The following is an 18,931-nucleotide window of genomic DNA, read 5'->3' as shown; positions in this document are numbered from 1 at the left end:
AGGTAAATACTAAGGAAGACTTCGTTTATCCTCGAGTCTATCTGAAGGGATTTGGGCGGCTCGCTGTAGTGTTTAGAGCATTGTTGGCTCGGCGAGAACAGAACATGAGAGCTAGCCTTGAACGAGGTTATGATACCACCCTACTGGAGCAATCGAGGACCCATAGGCCCGTAACTCGCACAGGCAGACAGGGATAAAGTCCCGCGGCAGACACTGGCACTAACTCGCTGGGGGCTGTTCCCCGTCGGGACGGACCGGGAGGTCATGTTTGCCTGTCACTGTATGTACAAGTTGGGGTCCAGACTGTCGACTCTAGCCACTGCAGGAGGTTCAAAAGACTAGGGGGCCTGCGTGGAGGCTCGCTAATAATGATCGGCCCTGGATCGGGGGACTGGAATGATTTCATGCAGCTCGGCAGCAGGAACGGCATCCATATTCAAGCCCTTTAACAAGGGCGTAACAGCCGACTTTCTAAGGAGCCGTGATAGTCTCGCTGTGTTACTTACTATCCAGCGTTTCAGAAAGAGCATATCCTCAGGCGTGCCTACGTGTAGAGACAGTTCACCATGTATTCGACGTCTTTTGCTTTCTTTGAGGCGATATGGGATGCAGGGGTCACCCATTGTTTTGTCAATCTGGGATCAGATCATCCAGGTATGATTGAGGCCATGGTCCAGGGCCAGCGAGAAGCCAAGGGAAAATTTCCGCGTATCATTACCTGCCCTAGTGAGGTATCATCCTTCTTCCTATAGAGCCTAGTTCTTTGTAAGGGTGGCTGCTAATAACTACGAGAATGAGTAGATGGTGGCGATGTCCATGGCAGATGGCTATGCTCGTTTAACTGGCAAGCCACAGTGTGTTATTGTTCACGTCGACGTCGGCACGCAAGCTCTTGGTGTTGCCGTTCACAACGCCTCAAGTGGCCATGCCCCCGTCCTCATCTTTGCCGGCATGTCCCCTTTCACTCAGGAGGGTGAGATGCGCGGCTCGCGTACTGAGTTCATTCACTGGTTGCAAGATGTACCAGATCAGAAGGCTATCCTTGGGCAATATTGCCGATATACGGCTGAGATTAAAACCGGTGTCAACATCAAGCAGATGGTTAATCGAGCCTTGCAATTTTCCAGAACCGCTCCACAGGGCCCAGTATATCTCTGTGCTGCGAGAGAAGTCATGGAAGCAGAGATCAAGCCATATTCCATCAACCAGAAACACTGGGATCCGGTTGAGCTAGGCGGGCTTTCCTCAAGGGCGGCGAGTAACATTGCCGAATCATTGGCCAGTGCTAGGAAGCCATTGATAGTGACCGGCTACTCTGGTCGCAATCACAGCATCCCCGACTCATTAGTCGAGTTAGCTGATACTGTCAAGGCGTTGCGTGTGCTTGACACAGCGGGTAGTGACATGTGCTTCCCTGGTAACCATCCGGCCTGGCTTGGAGTCAGACAAGGCGCCGATGAATCCATTCCGGAAGCCGACGTTATCCTAGTTTTGGACTGCGATGTTCCGTGGATCCAAACACGCTGCAAACCCAACCCAAACGCCAGGATTTTTCACATAGATGCCGACCCCCTGAAGCAGCGGATGCCTCTATTCTATATTGAATCTGAAGCTCGATATTTAGCAGATAGTCTAACATCTGTTGGGCAAATCCTTGATAACCTTAAGATAGGCGAATCAGCCAAGATACTGGCAGCGAAGGACCGAGCCTTGGCGGAAGAGATCCGTCATCAGTCTTACTCTTCCAAGATTCAACGTATTGATGACGCGGCCCAGCCGTTTGCTAATGGCAGCTTTGGCACAGCCTATCTGAGTAAAGTGCTGCGTACCGTCTGTCCAGAGGATACTATATGGGCTGTCGAGGCAGTGACAAATACAGGCTTTATTCATGATAATGTCAGACCAACGCGACCAGGCTCCTGGATCAATTGTGGTGGAGGTGGTCTTGGTTGGTCTGGCGGTGGCGCTCTGGGTATCAAGCTGGCTACTGATGCCGAAGGAAAGGGCCAATTCGTTTGCCAAGTTGTGGGTGATGGAACCTATCTCTTTTCCATACCTGGAAGCGTCTATTGGATCTCTAAACGTTACAACATCCCCATCTTGACAATAGTCTTAAACAATAATGGTAAGCTTCAAGTCAGAGACCTGAGAAAGCCCTAAAGAATGCTGACAACTTTACACAGGATGGAACGCGCCGAGAAAATCCTACATGTTGATTCATCCTGACGGTGTGGCTGCTCAGGCAACCAACGAGGAAATGAACATCTCATTCAGCCCATCGCCGGATTATGCTGGCATAGCAGCGGCAGCTGGAGCAGGTGATATTCATGCGCTAAAGGTGACAAAGGCTGGTGAACTCGAAGGCATTCTTAGAGATGCAGTAGCCAAAGTCAAGGCTGGAAAGACGGCTGTTGTAGATTGCAAAGTAGTACCCGACTGTTAATAAAGTTTACGCGCATAAGTGATAGACAGATATCATGGGAGAAACCATTAGGGATGAATTAATCGCGTACCGTTAAGTATGAGGACGAAGTCACCAATACTAATGTTGATAGCCTTCACTACTTTTGATGAATCGTCATCCTACTATAGAGGCCAGGAATCTTGGGCCTTATCAACATGCCCACAACCTGCTGACAGAAGTATTCAACATCTTCGTTTCGTGAAATCTCTCTTATATCACCAGAAGAGTTATACCGCATGTGGTGTTCCCTTAATTACCCACGGTCAGATTGCTTTGACGCTTAAAATCCCGGCGATATACCTTTGAAGTAAAGCGTGACGTAAGTTTTGATGAGATCAAGAAACATGCGGATGCAACTGTTGTCAGACAGCATAGGCTCTCACGAGACCTTGCATAGCAGGTTTGACATCATGTCCACTGGTTCGTTTTCGACATTTGACAGATAAGATAGTTAGTAGCGTGTCCAATCTTCCGTGAAGTGAGCGATATCAAGAGCGCTAATTGACACACGCGTGCGCGATATCTAGATATCGACTCCGGGATGGTGAAATCACAAACTCTCTTGCTTGTAACTATGCCGCCTTAGAGCGAGAGCAAATTTGTTCCAGTATCAACTGAAATGAGTCAATTTGGGGTGGGAAGAAGTCCGAGATACATATTTCCCCAACAAATTCACTTGTCAAGACTGCCAAGCAAAAGCGCCTCAGATGTCAACTGGTTGACACAAGTAGCAGAATGAAACAAACCGCCGTTCTTACTGTCTTCTAGACAGAAGAGTCATCACCAATTCAAGGTCAATTGCATCAACGCCCATGTAATCGACGTTCGCCGATATCCTATAGCACGCATTTCTGCATTTAGCGCATTGTCAATGCCAACATGTTGATCGCTGTTGATAATGAGATAGAAGAGGAGTAGATGCCGGAGCGCCGGCGCTCGGCGCTCGGAGGTCTCCGATGGTTCGTGTCAAAAACTTTGGACCAAAATGATAATTTGGTCGAATAGCAGGCAAGCCAGGCCTCCACGCCAACCGTTTATCCCCACTCGTTCTTCATCCCACTCACGGTATTTAAATCACAGCTCCAAAAAGAAGAAGAACATTGTGTTGCAAACCGTTGCACGATTGAGTCTTGAGAACAACTACGCCCAAAATGTGCAACGATAAACTACACGGATTTCTTCATGCTCTTCCGAAATGTGAGCATCATGTTCACATAGAGGGTACCATCTCTCCAGAGCTGCTGTTCAGCCTTGCTTCCAAAAACGAGATATCTCTTCCATCGGATGACCCAGCCTTTGATAGCCCGGCAACGCTTCTAGCTCGCTACCAGAACTTCACATCTCTCGACGATTTCTTGCATTACTACTTCATTGGCTTCTCCGTCCTTTTGGGTGTCTCAGACTTTGAGGCACTGACATATGACTATCTCTCTCTTGCATATTCACAAAAGGTCTATCATGCAGAGATATTCTTCGACCCGCAAGCCCATATCTCGCGGGGAGTCCCATATCAGACTGTTATTGCTGGTATGAATGCCGCAAAGAACAGGGCCGCCGTCGATTTTCCCAAGCTCAGTGTGGAATTCATTCCCTGCTTGCTGCGACATCTACCAGTGCCATCCGGACACGGATTGCTCGCCGAGCTTCTTGAGTCTGGGCACTTTTTTGACGGAACACTTGTTGGTTTTGGAATGTCCAGCACTGAGTTAGGGATGCACCCTTCACTATACAAAGATGTCTACGAGGCAGCACAATCTGCGGGGATTGTGAATCTTACAGCTCATTATGGCGAAGAGGGTTCTGCGGACTATGTCAAGGACGCGCTGTCAATTCTCGGTGTGGGACGCATAGATCATGGACGCCGCTCCATAGAAGATGCAGAGCTCATTGCGCAGCTGGCAGAGTCAAATACAATGCTGACTCTTTGCCCAATCTCCAACGTGGTGTTGAAAGGAGTGGATAGGATGCATGATCTTCCAATCCGAGAATTTCTAGACGCCAATGTCAGATTCAGCATCAACAGTGATGATCCTGCCTATTTTGGAGGCTACATACTGGAAAATTACTGTGCTGTTCAAGAAGCCTTTGGATTGGCTGTGGATGACTGGGGAAAGATTGCTCGAGGCGCAATCGCGGGAAGCTGGTGCTCTCCAATAAGAAAAGAGCAGCTTCTGCAAGAGGTTGACGATGTGATGAGACAATGGAATTAACATAGCTTTTATTCACAAAACGAAATGACGTCGTGTCGACTACTTTATGAATCTGTCTATTGTACTTGCTTCCAAGTGCCACGTACTCAACGATCATAAATCATGCTCGCATCCAAGAAGAGTGAGGCTGCAGTAGCCGAGTCACATGCATGGGCAAAACCCCATATGATGCGGTAATGTGTAATACGAGTTTGGGATCACAAAATTAGAGTGGTAGTACAGAGGAGGAGACAATTTGTCCAAGGGGATTGGCCAAGGTCACAGACATGAGAATCCATATTGTAAGACATATTTAGCGCGGATCAAAAACTTGGTGCTGATCGGTAGTTTAGGATATGTAAGATGGCCCTGAAGGGCCGAGCTTGACGCGTTACTAGATCCGATTAGGCTTGCATTCAGGTGAATTGAGTTTGACAGTGGTGGAGAGGCAGAAATGAGACTGCCCAAATTCCCCTTACCCTACACCGAGATGTTGAGATGCGATTGAGGTTCTTGAATGAGGAAAGAGGTTACATGGGAGCCGAAAGTGACGCTTTGAGAGTATTTAGATAGATAAAATCCACCATCTATCGTCTGATTCTGTAGAAGTCCGTTGAGTTGCGCGTGTCATATGGAAAAACAAAAAAAAACGTGGCGCTGGCTAATGCTAGACATAGATCCAAGTAAGCACTACATCAAGATTCCCCTTGCGAGGCGCTTACTGAAACTGCTTAGATGTGAAGAGTACACAAATGTACAGATTATCATGGATGAATTGTATGCTATAGAATTGCGCCTTGCGAGTTTCGAAACTGGCATATTTTGTAAAAGATGGGGCCAATTAGAGATTGGTGAGTGTCGATCCGGGGGAATATGCCAAGACTGATCCACGTGCGTGAAAGGTTGCAGATGGGCGACCCCAGATTATTCTAGAGTTTTTACGTGTGCAAGAGAGAAGGCTCTCGTGACGCAGTGTTGCATTTTGAATCTGATTCCGGCACGACGTGGTACAGTACATTGGGCGTGCTATATGCAGACAATCTCATTGCTGTCCACGGGTTTCGACTTTTCCCCAGTCGGCTCACCATCTGGTATCGCACATCCACATAAACACGCATTATATAAACATATGAACAGCAGCAGCAACAGAGAAACACGCGCATAGAAAAAACCACTTTATCAACTTTATTTTGCCCTGCTGGTAGTCTAGAAGGAGCGTGAGTCAAGGAGACAAGAGACAGGGATAAGGCTGAACACATGCATGCTAGTAGACTCTGCAGGGCTGTTCCATGAGCGGATGGGATTTAAGGTTGAGATTTGCGCATCTACTGCCTGGTACAGTAATAGGAGGTACAGACTTCAATGTACTCTATAAATGGCTGTACTTGTAGTAGTAGTAGCAATTGCCTTAGGTAATAGTATAATAACAACCCGCATTGCCTGGTAATTCAAGCCCCCCCAGGCCCCTATTTTTCGCATACTACCAAAATACTTGATTTTAACCTTGAAGATTCTCCATTTTGGGTCAGAATTCCGGAGCTTGGATGCGCTGGCCGACAATTACAAATGGCCCTATTTCGACTAGCACAGCTCGCTTGGTACATGCTCATCGGCATCGGCGCAAGTCTCGATTACCTTGTACCCACTTGCCTGAATTTGGCCCCGAGATTTCCAAGGAAAAAGAGCGCGAGACCGGGGTGCGCTAAGCCAAACCGGGCTGTGAAAATACCAAAAAACCTGATGGCCTAGTTAATGTTTAGGACTCTTTGCTCCGCAAAACCCCACCTTTTGGCCGGCATTATCAGTTTTGTAGTCTTCTGATTGGCTGGCTGAGCACCCGACCAATCTCCGGCGAACCGGCGAAGCGGACGAGGCTTAGGTAAGCCCACCTGGCCCGGTTTCTTCTGGCCTCTTTCTCTGGTCGCGTCCACTGTCATGCAGCAGCAGCAGCAGCCGCAGCACAAGCACAGCACCAACAAGCGCTGATCATTGCGCTGTGGCCATCCATCGTTTCTTTTTCGTTTTCAATATCCATTTGCTGGATTACACTTGCGATAGACGCATATTCTGTATTTTGCTTCTAGACAGTGATTCATTCATTCGATAGACAGACTCGATCCGGATTCCCGACAGCGACAAGCGACAAGACTCGGCGACTCGATCAGAAAAGCGAAAAAAAAAGGGCAGAAAGAAAAAGAGACAGGATTGGAGACAACATCCTTTATGCTGCATCTCGTCATCGACACTCTCCCGCAATCTTCAATCCTTCATCCCTTCGACAAACCACTCGAGCAGCATGTTGCGTGGTAAGAATCCATAGGAGCAGCCATTCCCACGGAGAATGTCTTGCCTGGACTGCCAGCCTGCTGCATCGTCATTCTCCATCGCCGTCGCCCGCCGAAAATGAGAGTCGCCATCCGGGAGCAGCTCGCCGCGCTTGTGCTTTTCGCCGTCCTGCTTTCCCTCGCCATCATCTCCATCCCGACATGGATCTTTGTCCACAACTTCGTCGTCGGCGTCGAGTCCGACGGCCTGGCATTGACCGCAACGCTCAAGGCCTCTGAGATTGCGTCCGAGCTGGAGCTGGGCCAGACCATCTGCGCGACCATCGCCAGCCGCATCTTGTTGCAGCAGGCCTTCTCTGACTTCTATAACAAAAACTCGTCCAGTCCCTTTGCAAAAGCCCGTGCCGATCTGGAGAGCGCAATGGGCGTCAAGGGGGGCATCAACGGCGTGCTGCAGGCCCGGCTGTACTCCCGAAACACCACCGGCGGCGATCACGGAGGCCTTCTGAGCGTCACTGGTGCCGGCGTGGGCAATGCGACGGATAACATCGTGCTCCCTTACCTGGCGCCCGACGGCTCCCGGGTCAACCTCAGCGATACCGAGTACGGCTACCCCCTGTCGCTCTACCCCAACATCACATACACAAATCTCGGATACCCAAACCCGTATGTCCCGTCAACGCCGGCGTTTGGTGCCTATGCCTTCCCCAATGTCAACCTCAGCACCGGCGGCGGCCTTGTGCTGGGCCCCCTGGTCATCAACGAAACCTTTGCCCTCATCTCTCTCACCATCCCCGTCAGGTCCTACGCCATCTCGGGCTTCATCCTTGGGTACATGACGTTGGTTCTCGCCGCGGGCTCGTTGTCCGACATTCAATCAGCGCCTGAAGGCTTGGGCTCAACTGGCATCGTCCTCCTTGTTGGACCTGCCAACCCTTCCAATCGCTTCAACGTGTCCCAGCCAGCCAGCAACGATACGTATTCGCCTACGCAGCCCAGCTTCAAAAACACCCCTGTTCGATTCGTCATTCCCCCAGTCCCCAAGGATGGGCAGCCTGATCGGCATACTAGAAGGAATTACAAAGACGGCAACTGGTATGCACGGCCGTTCCCATTATACCAGTTTCCGAGCTTGACAAAGGTATACACCCGCAAACTGTCACCGTTGGACAACTCCACGGTCGACCTATCAACGACCAATGAGCAGGGCGTCCCCGTGGCCGTGGGTGTCGCCCGTCCGGCCACAACCCTCGTCAACTGGGCCGTTGTGGTGGAAAAGGCCAAGAGCGAGGCCTATGAGCCCATTGACAAGCTGAGAGATATCCTTCTGGGGTGTGTCTTTGGGACAGCTGGTCTTGTCGCAATTCTCATCTTTCCTTGCGCACACCTCAGTGTCATGTCTATCCGCCGGCTCAAGTCTGCCACGGAGAGATCCATCAACCCTCCTGGATACGATGACGAATTTGATGATGCATTTGACGAGGAGAACCCAAGCTCGGGAGCTACCAGCTCCAAGCGATCCGATCGAGGATTCTTTGCTACCATCTGGCGGAGGATGTTCAGGGAGAAAAAGGTCATCCCCATTTCCGAAGCCGATGCTCACCGACACGTCTTCAAGATTCCCGGGAGAGTCGAGGTCAAAAAACACTATATTACCGACGAGTTGACGGAGCTTACCGACACATTCAACAGTATGACAGACGAGCTGTTGAAACAATACACATCTTTAGAAGAAAAGGTTCAAGAGAGAACGAGGGAGTTGGAGGTTAGTAAGAGAGCGGCCGAAGCTGCCAACGAGAGCAAGACACTCTTCATCGCCAATATTTCTCACGAGTTAAAAACACCTCTGAATGGCATCATGGGCATGTGCGCCGTTTGCATGGAGGAAGACGACATTGTACGAATAAAGCAGTCCCTCAAAACACTCTATAGATCAGGTACGTGACATTTCCCTGCATCCAATCGTCCGATACCTTTCCTGAACAAGGAGGCGGGAGAGATTGATACCCCTCTGCATATTGAAGAGCTCCATATCTGCTGGCTTGATATTTTACTTACCACATTCACCAGGTGACCTCCTGCTACATCTTCTAGAAGATCTTCTTAGTTTCTCCAAGAATCAAATTGGCCAGCACATCAGCCTCGAAGAGAGAGAGTTTCGGTTGGGCGACATCAAGTCACAGATGTTGTCCATCTTCGACAAGCAGGTGCGCGAGAGCGACATCACATTCGCCGTGAGCCTTCTCAGCACTGAAAGCACAGAGCTAGATGAGATTTTCGACTCAGAAAAGAGATTGCCCGCCCTTGGCCCCGACGGCATGGGTCGACTGAAAGATGTCTATGTCTGGGGTGACCAGCATAGAATTCTGCAGGTCATGATTAATCTCGTCAACAACAGTCTAAAGTTCACTCCCGCCGGCGGCAAAGTAGATTTGCGAATCCGGTGCATTTCCGAGGTTGAGCAGCCGAATAATGACAATAGCCGGACCTCATCTTTGTCTAAAAGTGGTTCAACAAGAGTTGGGCGAAGCCGGCATAGAGGCAGTACGGGATCTAGCCGATCTACCAATTCTAGAACAACGAATGCTTCTGCAACGCTCAGGAACGGCACTGCTCTCTCAATCAATCCCATGGACCCCAAGGCCACTCCCCATGTTCGCGTCCGAGAGAGGTCACCGACACCGCCGCCGCCAAACGCGAAGCCCTACATATTTGAGTTTGAGGTGGAAGATACAGGGCCCGGTATCCCCGAGCATATGCAAGACAAGATTTTTGAACCGTTTGTTCAAGGTGATTTGGGCTTGAACAGGAAGTTTGGGGGAACAGGCTTGGGACTGAGCATCTGCTCACAATTGGCCAAGCTGATGGGCGGATCAGTTACTCTTAAGAGCACTGTGGGTGTCGGATCAACGTTTACGATGCAGATTCCCCTCAAGTTTGTCAAGGACCGCCCGCCGAGTACCGCTTCCAGCAGCACGAATTCAAGACCAACCAGTGTTAGATCTACAGCTGGTGACCATGCCCGAAATCCCCTGAATCAGATGAATGCCATGAATGGATCGGCATCGCCTCTGCAAGATCCCAAATCTAAGAGCACGCCGGCTCTGCTGGACAACAAACTGCCCCGTCTCGTGGGCCTCAGCGCGCCGTTTTTCGCAAAGTCTACGTCCCCTCCAAGCAAGGAGGATCAGACCGCGGCCATTGATAAGGCAATGGCGAACAAGACGGGCAAGGGTAAACTTCGCGTGTTGGTTGCCGACGATAATGCAACCAATGTCGAGGTGGTGAGTAGGATGCTCAAGCTCGAAGAAGTTTACGACGTTGCCATTGCCAAGGATGGCCAAGAGGCTTACGAGCTGGTCAAAGCCAGCATGGAGAAGAACCAGCGCTTTGATGTAATATTTATGGACATTCAGATGCCAAACGTCGACGGCTTACAATCGACTCGACTTATACGCAAGATGGGCTACGTGGCCCCCATCGTTGCGCTTACCGCTTTCTCCGAAGAGAGCAATGTAAAAGAGTGTATAGAATCAGGCATGGATGAGTTTTTGAGCAAACCCATCAGGCGGCCAGCCCTGAAGAAGGTGCTCAAGAAGTTTGTCACGATTCCAGAAGAACCCGAGACAACTGGCTCGATGAAAGAAAAGGGATCCAACCACACGTATACGATGAATGGGACAAACGGAACAACAAACGGGTTAAATGGGAAAATAAGGGAATAAGCGTATAGAATAATAATATCTTTTTTTTTTTTGTTTCTTGGTTTACGAAGGAGTTTCACATCTGGTGGTGATTTTGGGTTGGTCTGTTATGGTGGCTGGGGCGGTTTGTTGCGTCGTCGACTTTGCCTGATACAACTGAGGCTACACATTGTACATAGAAGGAAGTTGTTGGCAGCATTAACTCCATATTAGACTCGTGCAGTCTCTTTTTCTGCATTCTCGATCGGATTCTACGCTGCTGGATCGACGTCAGCTCCTAAAAATGCCCTAGCTGTAACCCCACATCCCCTTGCCGGCCGGTTCTTACGAGTAATTTGACACTCGTCGATTCTGTCTAAAAGGACCGATGGCTGGAGACGCCGTGCCCACCAGAGCCTAACTCTTAATCCCCCTTTACTGGGATTCCAAGTCGTTTGTCTATGCCTCGGTAAGCTCCTTCGGGATTTGTCTGTGCTCGTATAAACCTGAGGTCGCGTATTTTGTGTTCCAGAGGCTAGTTGATATGGCAATGTGACTGGTCTGGGCTATTCAACCGGTGAGCTTCCCCGCCGGATGAATGATAAGTGTGTGTGTGTAGCTGAAGCAGCCTGTATCCATACGAAGTGCCAAACATAGATAGCGTCTGTCATGTTTATTACCCTAAGCTTGAACAGGTAGAGTATGTTTTTCTAGACTACATGAAAGTTCTCTCCCTCTGGCATTAGTCTAAAGGTGGGCTCTTTGCGGTTAGATTTTCGAACAAACATAAATGTTCTGCGAACTGTATAAGGTTTCAGCTCTACTTATTTTGATGGAGAAGGCACAAATATCCATATGATTTGATATTGTAAGAAACACACTCCTCTCCCTGTTTAGCTATTCTTATACGGCTGTCCTTGCTTTGACGGTTACATCAAAGTTGTTCGGCTTGACAAACCAGTAGTTTGTTGTTTTCCAATCCCTTTGCCTATCCTGTAGCTCAAAGTCAAAGTTTTTGATAAGCAGTGGAATAAGCTTTGACATTTCCAGATAGGAAATGTGTCGACCGATGCAAGTCCGGGATCCCAAGCCAAACTACTCCCACATTAGTAATTGATCATTTTGTAAACACTTAGAGCTCATTCACTTATGTGATACTTACCGGCAAGTAGTATGCGTTCATCTGTCCTATCCTTTCACCTCCTTCTTTTTCAGCTTCCAGCCACCTTTCTGGTCGGAATGCTGCGGCATCTCTGCCAAATACGTCTTCGTTGTAGTGTGCGGTCCATGTATTCAGGCCAATAGTTGTTCCTTCTGGAAAGAATTGTCCATTCAGCTCCAGTCCACCCTCAGTGACAGTTCTCCAAAGAGGAAGTCCAGTGGCGGGATGGAGACGTAATGCTTCCTTCATGACTGCTTGCCAATATGGCATTTCAAGACTCTCTTTGAAGCTCAAATGGTCACCGGCGGAGGTAGATTGGTCAACCTCTTCTCTGAGTTTTCTCATGACTTCTGGATATTTGAGAAGATAGTACAAAATGGCCGATAGGCTGATGGCAGTGGTGTCGGAGCCGGCAATAATGTTGGACATGCTCATCATAAAAACATGATAGTCGGTTACCTTGGATGGGGCATCTTTATTTTTAATCATGATTTTTTCCAGGAAATCCTCGGGAGACCCGTCCGCATGCGATATTGCCTTTTCTTCGCTTATTTCTTTTTCAGCCTTTCTTTGGCGGATTCGCTCTTTCACATATCCGGCGAGGTACATACGTCCAGCAGCCCCTCCAATGCCGAAGAAATTGGTGACAGCAAATACGTAGGGATGAAGGGAAGCGAAAATGCCAATAAGAGTAGAGTAAGCCATGACTTTATGCAGAGCCTGTAGCAGACCAGAGACGTCTTCTCCACGATCGAGAAAACCGAACGGTTTGGAGAATGTAATATTCCCGATAACGTCGAATGCATAACACTGGAACCAGTGGCCCATGTTAATGGACTCACGGCTTTTCGAGTATATGGATAGGCGGTTTACTAGGACATCTGCACATTCGTCCACGTATTTCTCGTAGCTGACAAGACTGGACATGCTGTACAGGCCTTGAAATACCCTTCTTGTCTGGGCATGCCGTTTAATATCTTTATCTGGGAACATGGTCCACGCATCTGGACTTGGATGTTTCCATCCGTCATACCATTCTGATTTTGGTAGTTTCGAGCCGATGCCATATACTGTGTTTACCGCTTCTGGTATGTCGATGCTGTACATGTTTGGGGCGAGACGCACCACCGGGCCGTATTTTCGGTGAAGTTGGATATTCTCTTGTTCGAAGCCGCCGAGGGCCACACGCCTGAAATACCATAGTCGAGTGAGTCGTGCCAGAAAAGGCCCGGGAATTTTGCGCGTTGGCGAAGTGAGGCTTCTAATAAGAAAGAGGAGAAGGCGGGCAAAGATCACCACACCCCCAGCTAAACCGATAAACTTCAAGGGCAACATGATTGCTTTGAGTTGCTCTCGGAAAGAGAGAAAATACAACAGCAAGAAAACTACATTGTCCAAATAAATCCTCCTTTATTCACCCTTTAATATTTACTCGTTGTCCTCCAGCATAGACCATTAATGATGGCCGAAATCCCGAGTTACCCCAGATTCCGCCCGCACCACAAGGCGTCGGACAAATAGTGTAACAGCCTGGCTGCAGCTATGGATCCAACGGATGGTGTCGGCCCAGTGGGGAAGCAGAACGCGCCTCCATTCCGCGATCCTGGCCAGTGAAAGCCGCTCTCTATGGCTGCACAAAGCAGATCTCTCTCCTCCCGTTCTCACTTACCGAGATCACAAGATCCAATCGGTGAAATTATTAACCATTACTATGCCTGTATCTACCGGGGGCGCGACAATTCCGTCCTCCTCTCGGGATTTGAAGCGTCACAATCAACGACCGGCTCGGCCTTAAAACATTGATTCGGGTCCGGCAATGCTACCTAAAGAGGCGTTCAAACCGGCCCCGAAGACCTGATGGCCTCGTGGTTTAAGAATCCAGCGCTTAATTATATAACCGCCATCTCCAGACGAGTTGATCCTGAATTACACAAACTTCGTGGGAATATGAACGAGCTTGACGTTCGCCTTAACTGCCTTCGCCCTCTTCCGGCCCTTTACCGGCTTTCTCTTCAGACTTTTTGACGCCTTTCTCTTCTGGCTTTTTGACGACTTTCTCTTCCGGCTTTTCGACGACTTTCTCTTCAGGCTTTTGGATGCCTTTCTCTTCTAGCTTTTTGCCGCCCTTGTCGTCTGGCGTTTTCACGACTTTCTCTTCTGGCTTTTTGCCCTTATCGTCTGCCTGCTCGCTTTTCTGAGGCTGGTCATGAACACCATCGTCACCATCGTCACCATCGTGCCATCCAGCTATCAAGTCATTGTCCGCCTCCCCTTCCTCCTCGGGATCCCAACCCTTCAGTACTCTCGATGCTGCAGCGCTTCCAACAATTGGCAACTTTTCGATACCCAATTTCCGAGCTGCCTCTGGCACCACATCGGGATCCAGGGCTCCGATCTGGTACAACACACTGGCTTGGTCCCAGTAGACGTGCTCATGGTATAACTTTCCTCCTCTCATAGTAACGATACTGACCACAAGTATTTGGACCCGCTTCTGGGTGGCCGGAACGCCTGGCAGAATCCAAGGCATCTCTTGCGTGTGCTTGAATCGAACGTGAATTTCGTCGACGATGCGGTCCGCTCCAATTGTTCGAGATAATAAGGTCAACTTGAGCGACTTTGGGTTTCCGAAATATTGAGAGTAGAATTCTTCAAGTTCGTCGGCTCCAATGCCTCCCGTCAAGGTGGGGATGTAAGTCACATGCGGGCTCTTATGAGTTGTGTAGCTCGACATGGTCGGCTTGATGTTATGAGTGAAAAACTTTCCTAGATGACAGTGTCAGCAACAAAAGTCAACAATGCAGCGAAATGAAAAGAAACAAATGTTTCATAATTAGTATCATCGCGGAAAAGCCACCTCAACACCTACCTTGGACGTTTTCTTCCCAAACCGGTTCCAAGTCCACCGTCTGTCCCATTGCTCTCCTTGCCGCAGCCAGACTTCGACTCCATGCTAAGCCTGCGGATATCATATCGTATTCATCCAAATCATGTTCTGCAAATCCAGGCTGCGCTTGATAAGTATAGCTGGGGTATGCGAGGCTAAGCAAGCCGCCCGTACCAATTCCCGGTTGGATGGTTTTGTGTGTTGTGCGTCGTTTACCTTGGATACCAATTATTTGTGACTGCTTCGTGACGCCGACATCTTCTCCGGCGATTAAGTGCACAAGGGCGGAGATGTTGTTTGGAAACTGGCCTTTTGGGTCTGGAATGGCGGTTGGATAATAAGCAATGAGAAGTTTGAGCTTGAAGTCAGGGTTATTATCCATAATGTGATAGTGCTCAAGGCACATGGCGGCAGCATCGCCGTACGCTATCACAATTTGCATTAGCTCTTTTGCTTGGCTTTTGTATGGCATTTACCAACTTACCAACGATGCCAAAAATCTCAAATGAGCTCATCTCATTTCCTCGGAGCCCTCGAAGCTTCTGCAAATATTCGTCTCCACCATTGCCCATCGGGAGATACTCAACGTCGAACCCTTCAGCTTGCCATTCAGCGATGGTTACAGCGTCAAATTCATCGCTCTCTGCTGTCAAATACAATTTTGGAGGTCGCCGCGGGAAATCCTTGGAGAGGAAGTTGGGATCTCTGTGATCTGACACATTCTGTGAGATGATACGAGCGCTTCGCCCTTCCGCTTCTGGAACAGCAGCTTTAATTAAGTTTGCAGCGTCGATACTCATTTTGTCGACTTTGGCAACTAAAAATGACAATTGAGGTGGTACAAATTTCAGTCAATAGATTGAAGAATAAAAGATTGCTTAATAGAACTGTCGCAACAAGAAAATACACATTGACGCAACTATGCGTAATACGTAGCTCATGACGTCAGGGCCGTATCGCATTTAATGCTGGAATTGTGTTCTCGGTCTGCTGATCATAGCCATTTAGGTGTAATGATGCTAAAGAGATGTTGCGCTAAGTATTTCCGTTATATTCGCTGGGTGGTTAACTAGTGGTTAAGAACTGGAGTTTGATGCACTCTTGAGCTTGAGTATAAGCAATTTGTCGCCTATATGGTAGTACATGTAGGGCTCCAGCGTATGCTGAGAGTTGAAGATGATGAGAATATCCGACCGGTTTCTAGCAGCATTAATAGCACCATTTACCGCTTTGGAATCTTCACCAATTGAAGATTATGGCCTTATTTGATTGCTCCCAGTTCACAAGTCAGATTTAGAAGCATGCGCAAGTATCCATGTATTGTGCACTGATGATACCCTCCCATCGTTTCTCTGCTCACTTATTCACACCAACACAAAAACTCCGTCACTTTTAGTCTCGTCTTCAAAAATTTCCCCATCCATGAGTCCATCGCAATAAGCCTCGCCCATATACTGATACTTGTCGCCTTGGGCTTCACCCTCAAGTTTCCTTAGTACATGTGGTGTAGTTCCGCCATGGAATATCACTATAAAGTCACCCGTCCTCATATCCGGTGGCCCCAGACCTACATAACCCGCTGTTGTCTGATACAATCTTCGCCTCATATTCTTGAGCATATTGGTCGTAAAAATGTTCATATCAGGGCTAAGACTAACACCAGGGTCAAGTCCTATCTTTTCGACGGTCTCACGGGAAGGTCGCAAGTTCATTTTGCCGAAGCGACGACGATATATGATAACTTTGGATGCAAACCAAACTCTAAACGAAGCGACGACAAGACCGACCATGTCTATTGTGAAATCACGAATAGCTTGACATGCGATCTTCCCAGCCAAAACTGGATTCAATGCACAGATTCGTAGACTTTCCATCTCAGACATGGGCTCCCAATACCAAGGGACGATTCCTATTGTTCGATAGATGCGTGTGATGTGATAGGAAGCAACCGTCTCGTCAGATCTGATAAGTCGTTCTCCAAGAGAATATATACTGCTGTGCAAAGCTTCAAGTCTCTCGATGCCAGGGGTTATGCCGAGAGTCTGTGTGAAATGTCTGTAAGATCGGCTAGAATCACACAGCCGTAGCTGCAAACCAAGTTCCACTTCAGCGCCAGAGCCAGAAGGATTTCTGTCTTGAACTGTAGCAGCGCCTATCTGGGCAAATTTCGAGACCTCGTCGAAAAACAATTTTGCTGAACGGTAATCAATCTGCTCTGCCACCTGTGGATCAGACTGTGCACTGTGCAATCGAGTTCCCACGTCCAGGACTTCGTCAACTAAAATTCCACGAAGATGAAGCTGCGGGTGCTCGTTTTTCACGAGAACAGGAGCTTCTACTTTTGCACCACCGGCTGTAAAAGTAGGCTGTTTCAAGGCCATATATCCTACTGGTATAGCAAGATTCATAGCCCAATCTGGTACCCACGAGGGCAAGCCTGGAGTTTTCTTTGGTTGCTGGTTGAATAAGAGAACATCAATACTCTCTTTTAGAAGCAGCTCCGCGATTTCGGAATACATATGCGTAACTTTGGCTTCGTAATCCACCCGAACTCGGTTTCTTAGATCATCATCATCCGCCGCCAGTCCCAGCAGGCCGAAAATACGGTCCTGTTCCAGCGTTGCTCCAATCTTCTTCAAGTCGTCATTGACGTTGTATTTGAGCACAAGATCGTGTAGGCCCTGTCTCACTCTCGTATCATGGATGGCCTTTCGCTCTTGGAAAATCCGTCTCAGTCCAATTGTCTTGCCAAAAAGAGCATCCCGTTCACGGAGTACGTGCTGAGATATAGTTCCTGTTATTTGGTTCACCCAGAGTGTGTTGTATATGTTGTAGAAAAGCGCTCCACCTCTGAAGCAGTCAAAGCATAGTGATTTATCGCCGCACACAAAAATGACAGAGGGCGCAAGACAGGCTTCTTGAATAACCCACAAACGATTGAACCAGCTTCGATCAAGTACATCGGCAAAGCCATCCAATGGGAAACGGTCGCCGTATCGATGGACCAGATCTAAAACAGCATCTCGATCTTCACGTACTTCTTCGTTAACCGATAAGGTGGGATCCATTACGGCGTCGAAGACGTGCATGAATTGACCGAGGCGTGGCCCCATCAGTCCGCTCAATACTCCCTCTTGAGATATCTCCTGAACAATGTCAAAATACCTGTCTGATGCTCGAGTTGGTGGACCTAGCCAAACAAGAGTGCATGCGCTTTTTGCATATATATCTTGCATAAGCAACACTTGATGACTCTTCTCGTCGCGGTCCTCCTGATTGATGCTGATTTGATCAATGAAGAGATATTCAGTAATATTGAGGGAGCCGAGATGAATCAGCGCGTTTTCCAGTGCTGGGAAAACATAGAGTTTGAAAGAGTCTTCATTTGTTTCGACAATGATTTTTCGATTTGGCTTTGTCTGGCCTGCTGCCACATTCCATGCGTAGGAAAGGGCATCATAATGGATGCCAGAGTCAATATCAGCTTCAACTAGCCTGATGCGGATGGTCCCTTGGGTTCCTGGTATAATAGCTGGTTTTGGAGGGAGGAGCTGAACTAGGCGAAATACTCGCTTTGATGGAGAGAGGGGGGAATATTGGAATGGCTTCAACGGCTTCAGTGGCTTCAACAGCTCATAATCGAAGAGCGACATTTTGCTCGTCCTTAGGAGTCCTGGAGATGCCCAACGCACGCGCGCCGCCTTGTTGGTGTTTTTATTGAAAGAAGGAAGAAGAACTAGTTCTGTTGGCTACCTAGCTTGTCCCGTGCAGCTTTTTCAGCCGCAATATTGATTTCTGCGTTATATTTTGCCTTGCGTTGGCGAGGCACACACGGCGCTATCGCAAGTACCTATGCTAAAATGGATTCGAGTACAGAGTGGCAGTTCGTGTAAAATTAACCTTAATTCTAACGTTTTCCCTTTTCTGTTTTTGCTTATGAGAGTCCATGGTATAAGGAGCATGCAGTACTATCGCTCGGCAACGCCCAACACATGCATGCATCATATGCACTTTTAATGGCAACAATGTAGTCCATTGTTTTGCCATTTGAATCATTACAGCTATTATCCGGCATCGAACAGGCCAACAGCAGCGATTGGCCGTCTTTCATAACGCACTATCGCCTACGTGGGGAGCGAAATCTGGAGTGTAATTGGGGACAATCACCTTTCTTCCCGAATAAGCTACAGCAGCGACCGAAATGAGTGTCCGCTTTTGCCAATGTAAAGATACCGCGCTGCCTTCTCTCACCACAAAAGAT

At 48.5% G+C, this 18,931-nt stretch overlaps 6 protein-coding genes across 6 annotated transcripts; 3 read left to right on the top strand and 3 right to left on the bottom strand.

Annotated features, from left to right (window-relative positions):
- Positions 1 to 566: 566 nt before the first annotated feature.
- Positions 567 to 2,443, top strand: M431DRAFT_98620 (hypothetical protein; the record flags this gene model as incomplete). The annotated part of the gene is made up of 3 exons (XM_024925066.1): positions 567 to 731; positions 802 to 2,125; positions 2,184 to 2,443. 3 exons carry the CDS (start codon positions 567 to 569, stop codon positions 2,441 to 2,443), a joined length of 1,749 nt encoding a protein of 582 aa, XP_024768684.1.
- Positions 2,444 to 3,541: 1,098 nt separating this feature from the next.
- On the top strand, positions 3,542 to 4,732 carry M431DRAFT_513299 (hypothetical protein). Its single transcript, XM_024919993.1, has one exon. The coding sequence runs from the start codon at positions 3,616 to 3,618 to the stop codon at positions 4,672 to 4,674; it is 1,059 nt and encodes a 352-aa protein (XP_024768683.1). The 5' UTR covers positions 3,542 to 3,615; the 3' UTR covers positions 4,675 to 4,732.
- A 2,324-nt stretch (positions 4,733 to 7,056) lies between these two features.
- M431DRAFT_98773 (hypothetical protein) lies at positions 7,057 to 10,663 on the top strand (the record flags this gene model as incomplete). The annotated part of the gene is made up of 2 exons (XM_024925083.1): positions 7,057 to 8,875; positions 9,009 to 10,663. The coding sequence occupies 2 exons, from the start codon at positions 7,057 to 7,059 to the stop codon at positions 10,661 to 10,663; spliced, it is 3,474 nt and encodes a 1,157-aa protein (XP_024768682.1).
- Positions 10,664 to 11,489: 826 nt separating this feature from the next.
- M431DRAFT_513297 (hypothetical protein) lies at positions 11,490 to 13,056 on the bottom strand. Its single transcript, XM_024919992.1, has 2 exons — positions 11,784 to 13,056; positions 11,490 to 11,716 (listed from the first exon to the last, which is right to left on the bottom strand). The coding sequence occupies exons 1-2, from the start codon at positions 12,888 to 12,890 to the stop codon at positions 11,525 to 11,527; spliced, it is 1,299 nt and encodes a 432-aa protein (XP_024768681.1). The 5' UTR covers positions 12,891 to 13,056; the 3' UTR covers positions 11,490 to 11,524.
- Positions 13,057 to 13,752: 696 nt separating this feature from the next.
- Positions 13,753 to 15,470, bottom strand: M431DRAFT_10418 (hypothetical protein; the record flags this gene model as incomplete). Its single annotated transcript, XM_024911543.1, has 3 exons — positions 13,753 to 14,549; positions 14,653 to 15,096; positions 15,155 to 15,470. The coding sequence occupies 3 exons, from the start codon at positions 15,468 to 15,470 to the stop codon at positions 13,753 to 13,755; spliced, it is 1,557 nt and encodes a 518-aa protein (XP_024768680.1).
- Positions 15,471 to 15,974: 504 nt separating this feature from the next.
- On the bottom strand, positions 15,975 to 18,388 carry M431DRAFT_513295 (hypothetical protein). The gene has a single exon (XM_024919991.1). The coding sequence runs from the start codon at positions 18,321 to 18,323 to the stop codon at positions 16,035 to 16,037; it is 2,289 nt and encodes a 762-aa protein (XP_024768679.1). The 5' UTR covers positions 18,324 to 18,388; the 3' UTR covers positions 15,975 to 16,034.
- Positions 18,389 to 18,931: the final 543 nt, after the last annotated feature.

The sequence above is a fragment of the Trichoderma harzianum genome, assembly GCF_003025095.1.
Source record: "Trichoderma harzianum CBS 226.95 unplaced genomic scaffold M431scaffold_21, whole genome shotgun sequence".
NCBI classification, from domain to species: Eukaryota; Fungi; Ascomycota; class Sordariomycetes; order Hypocreales; family Hypocreaceae; genus Trichoderma; species Trichoderma harzianum.
The sequence above is the reverse complement of the archived record's forward strand: the minus strand, read 5'-3'. Positions and strand labels throughout refer to the sequence as shown.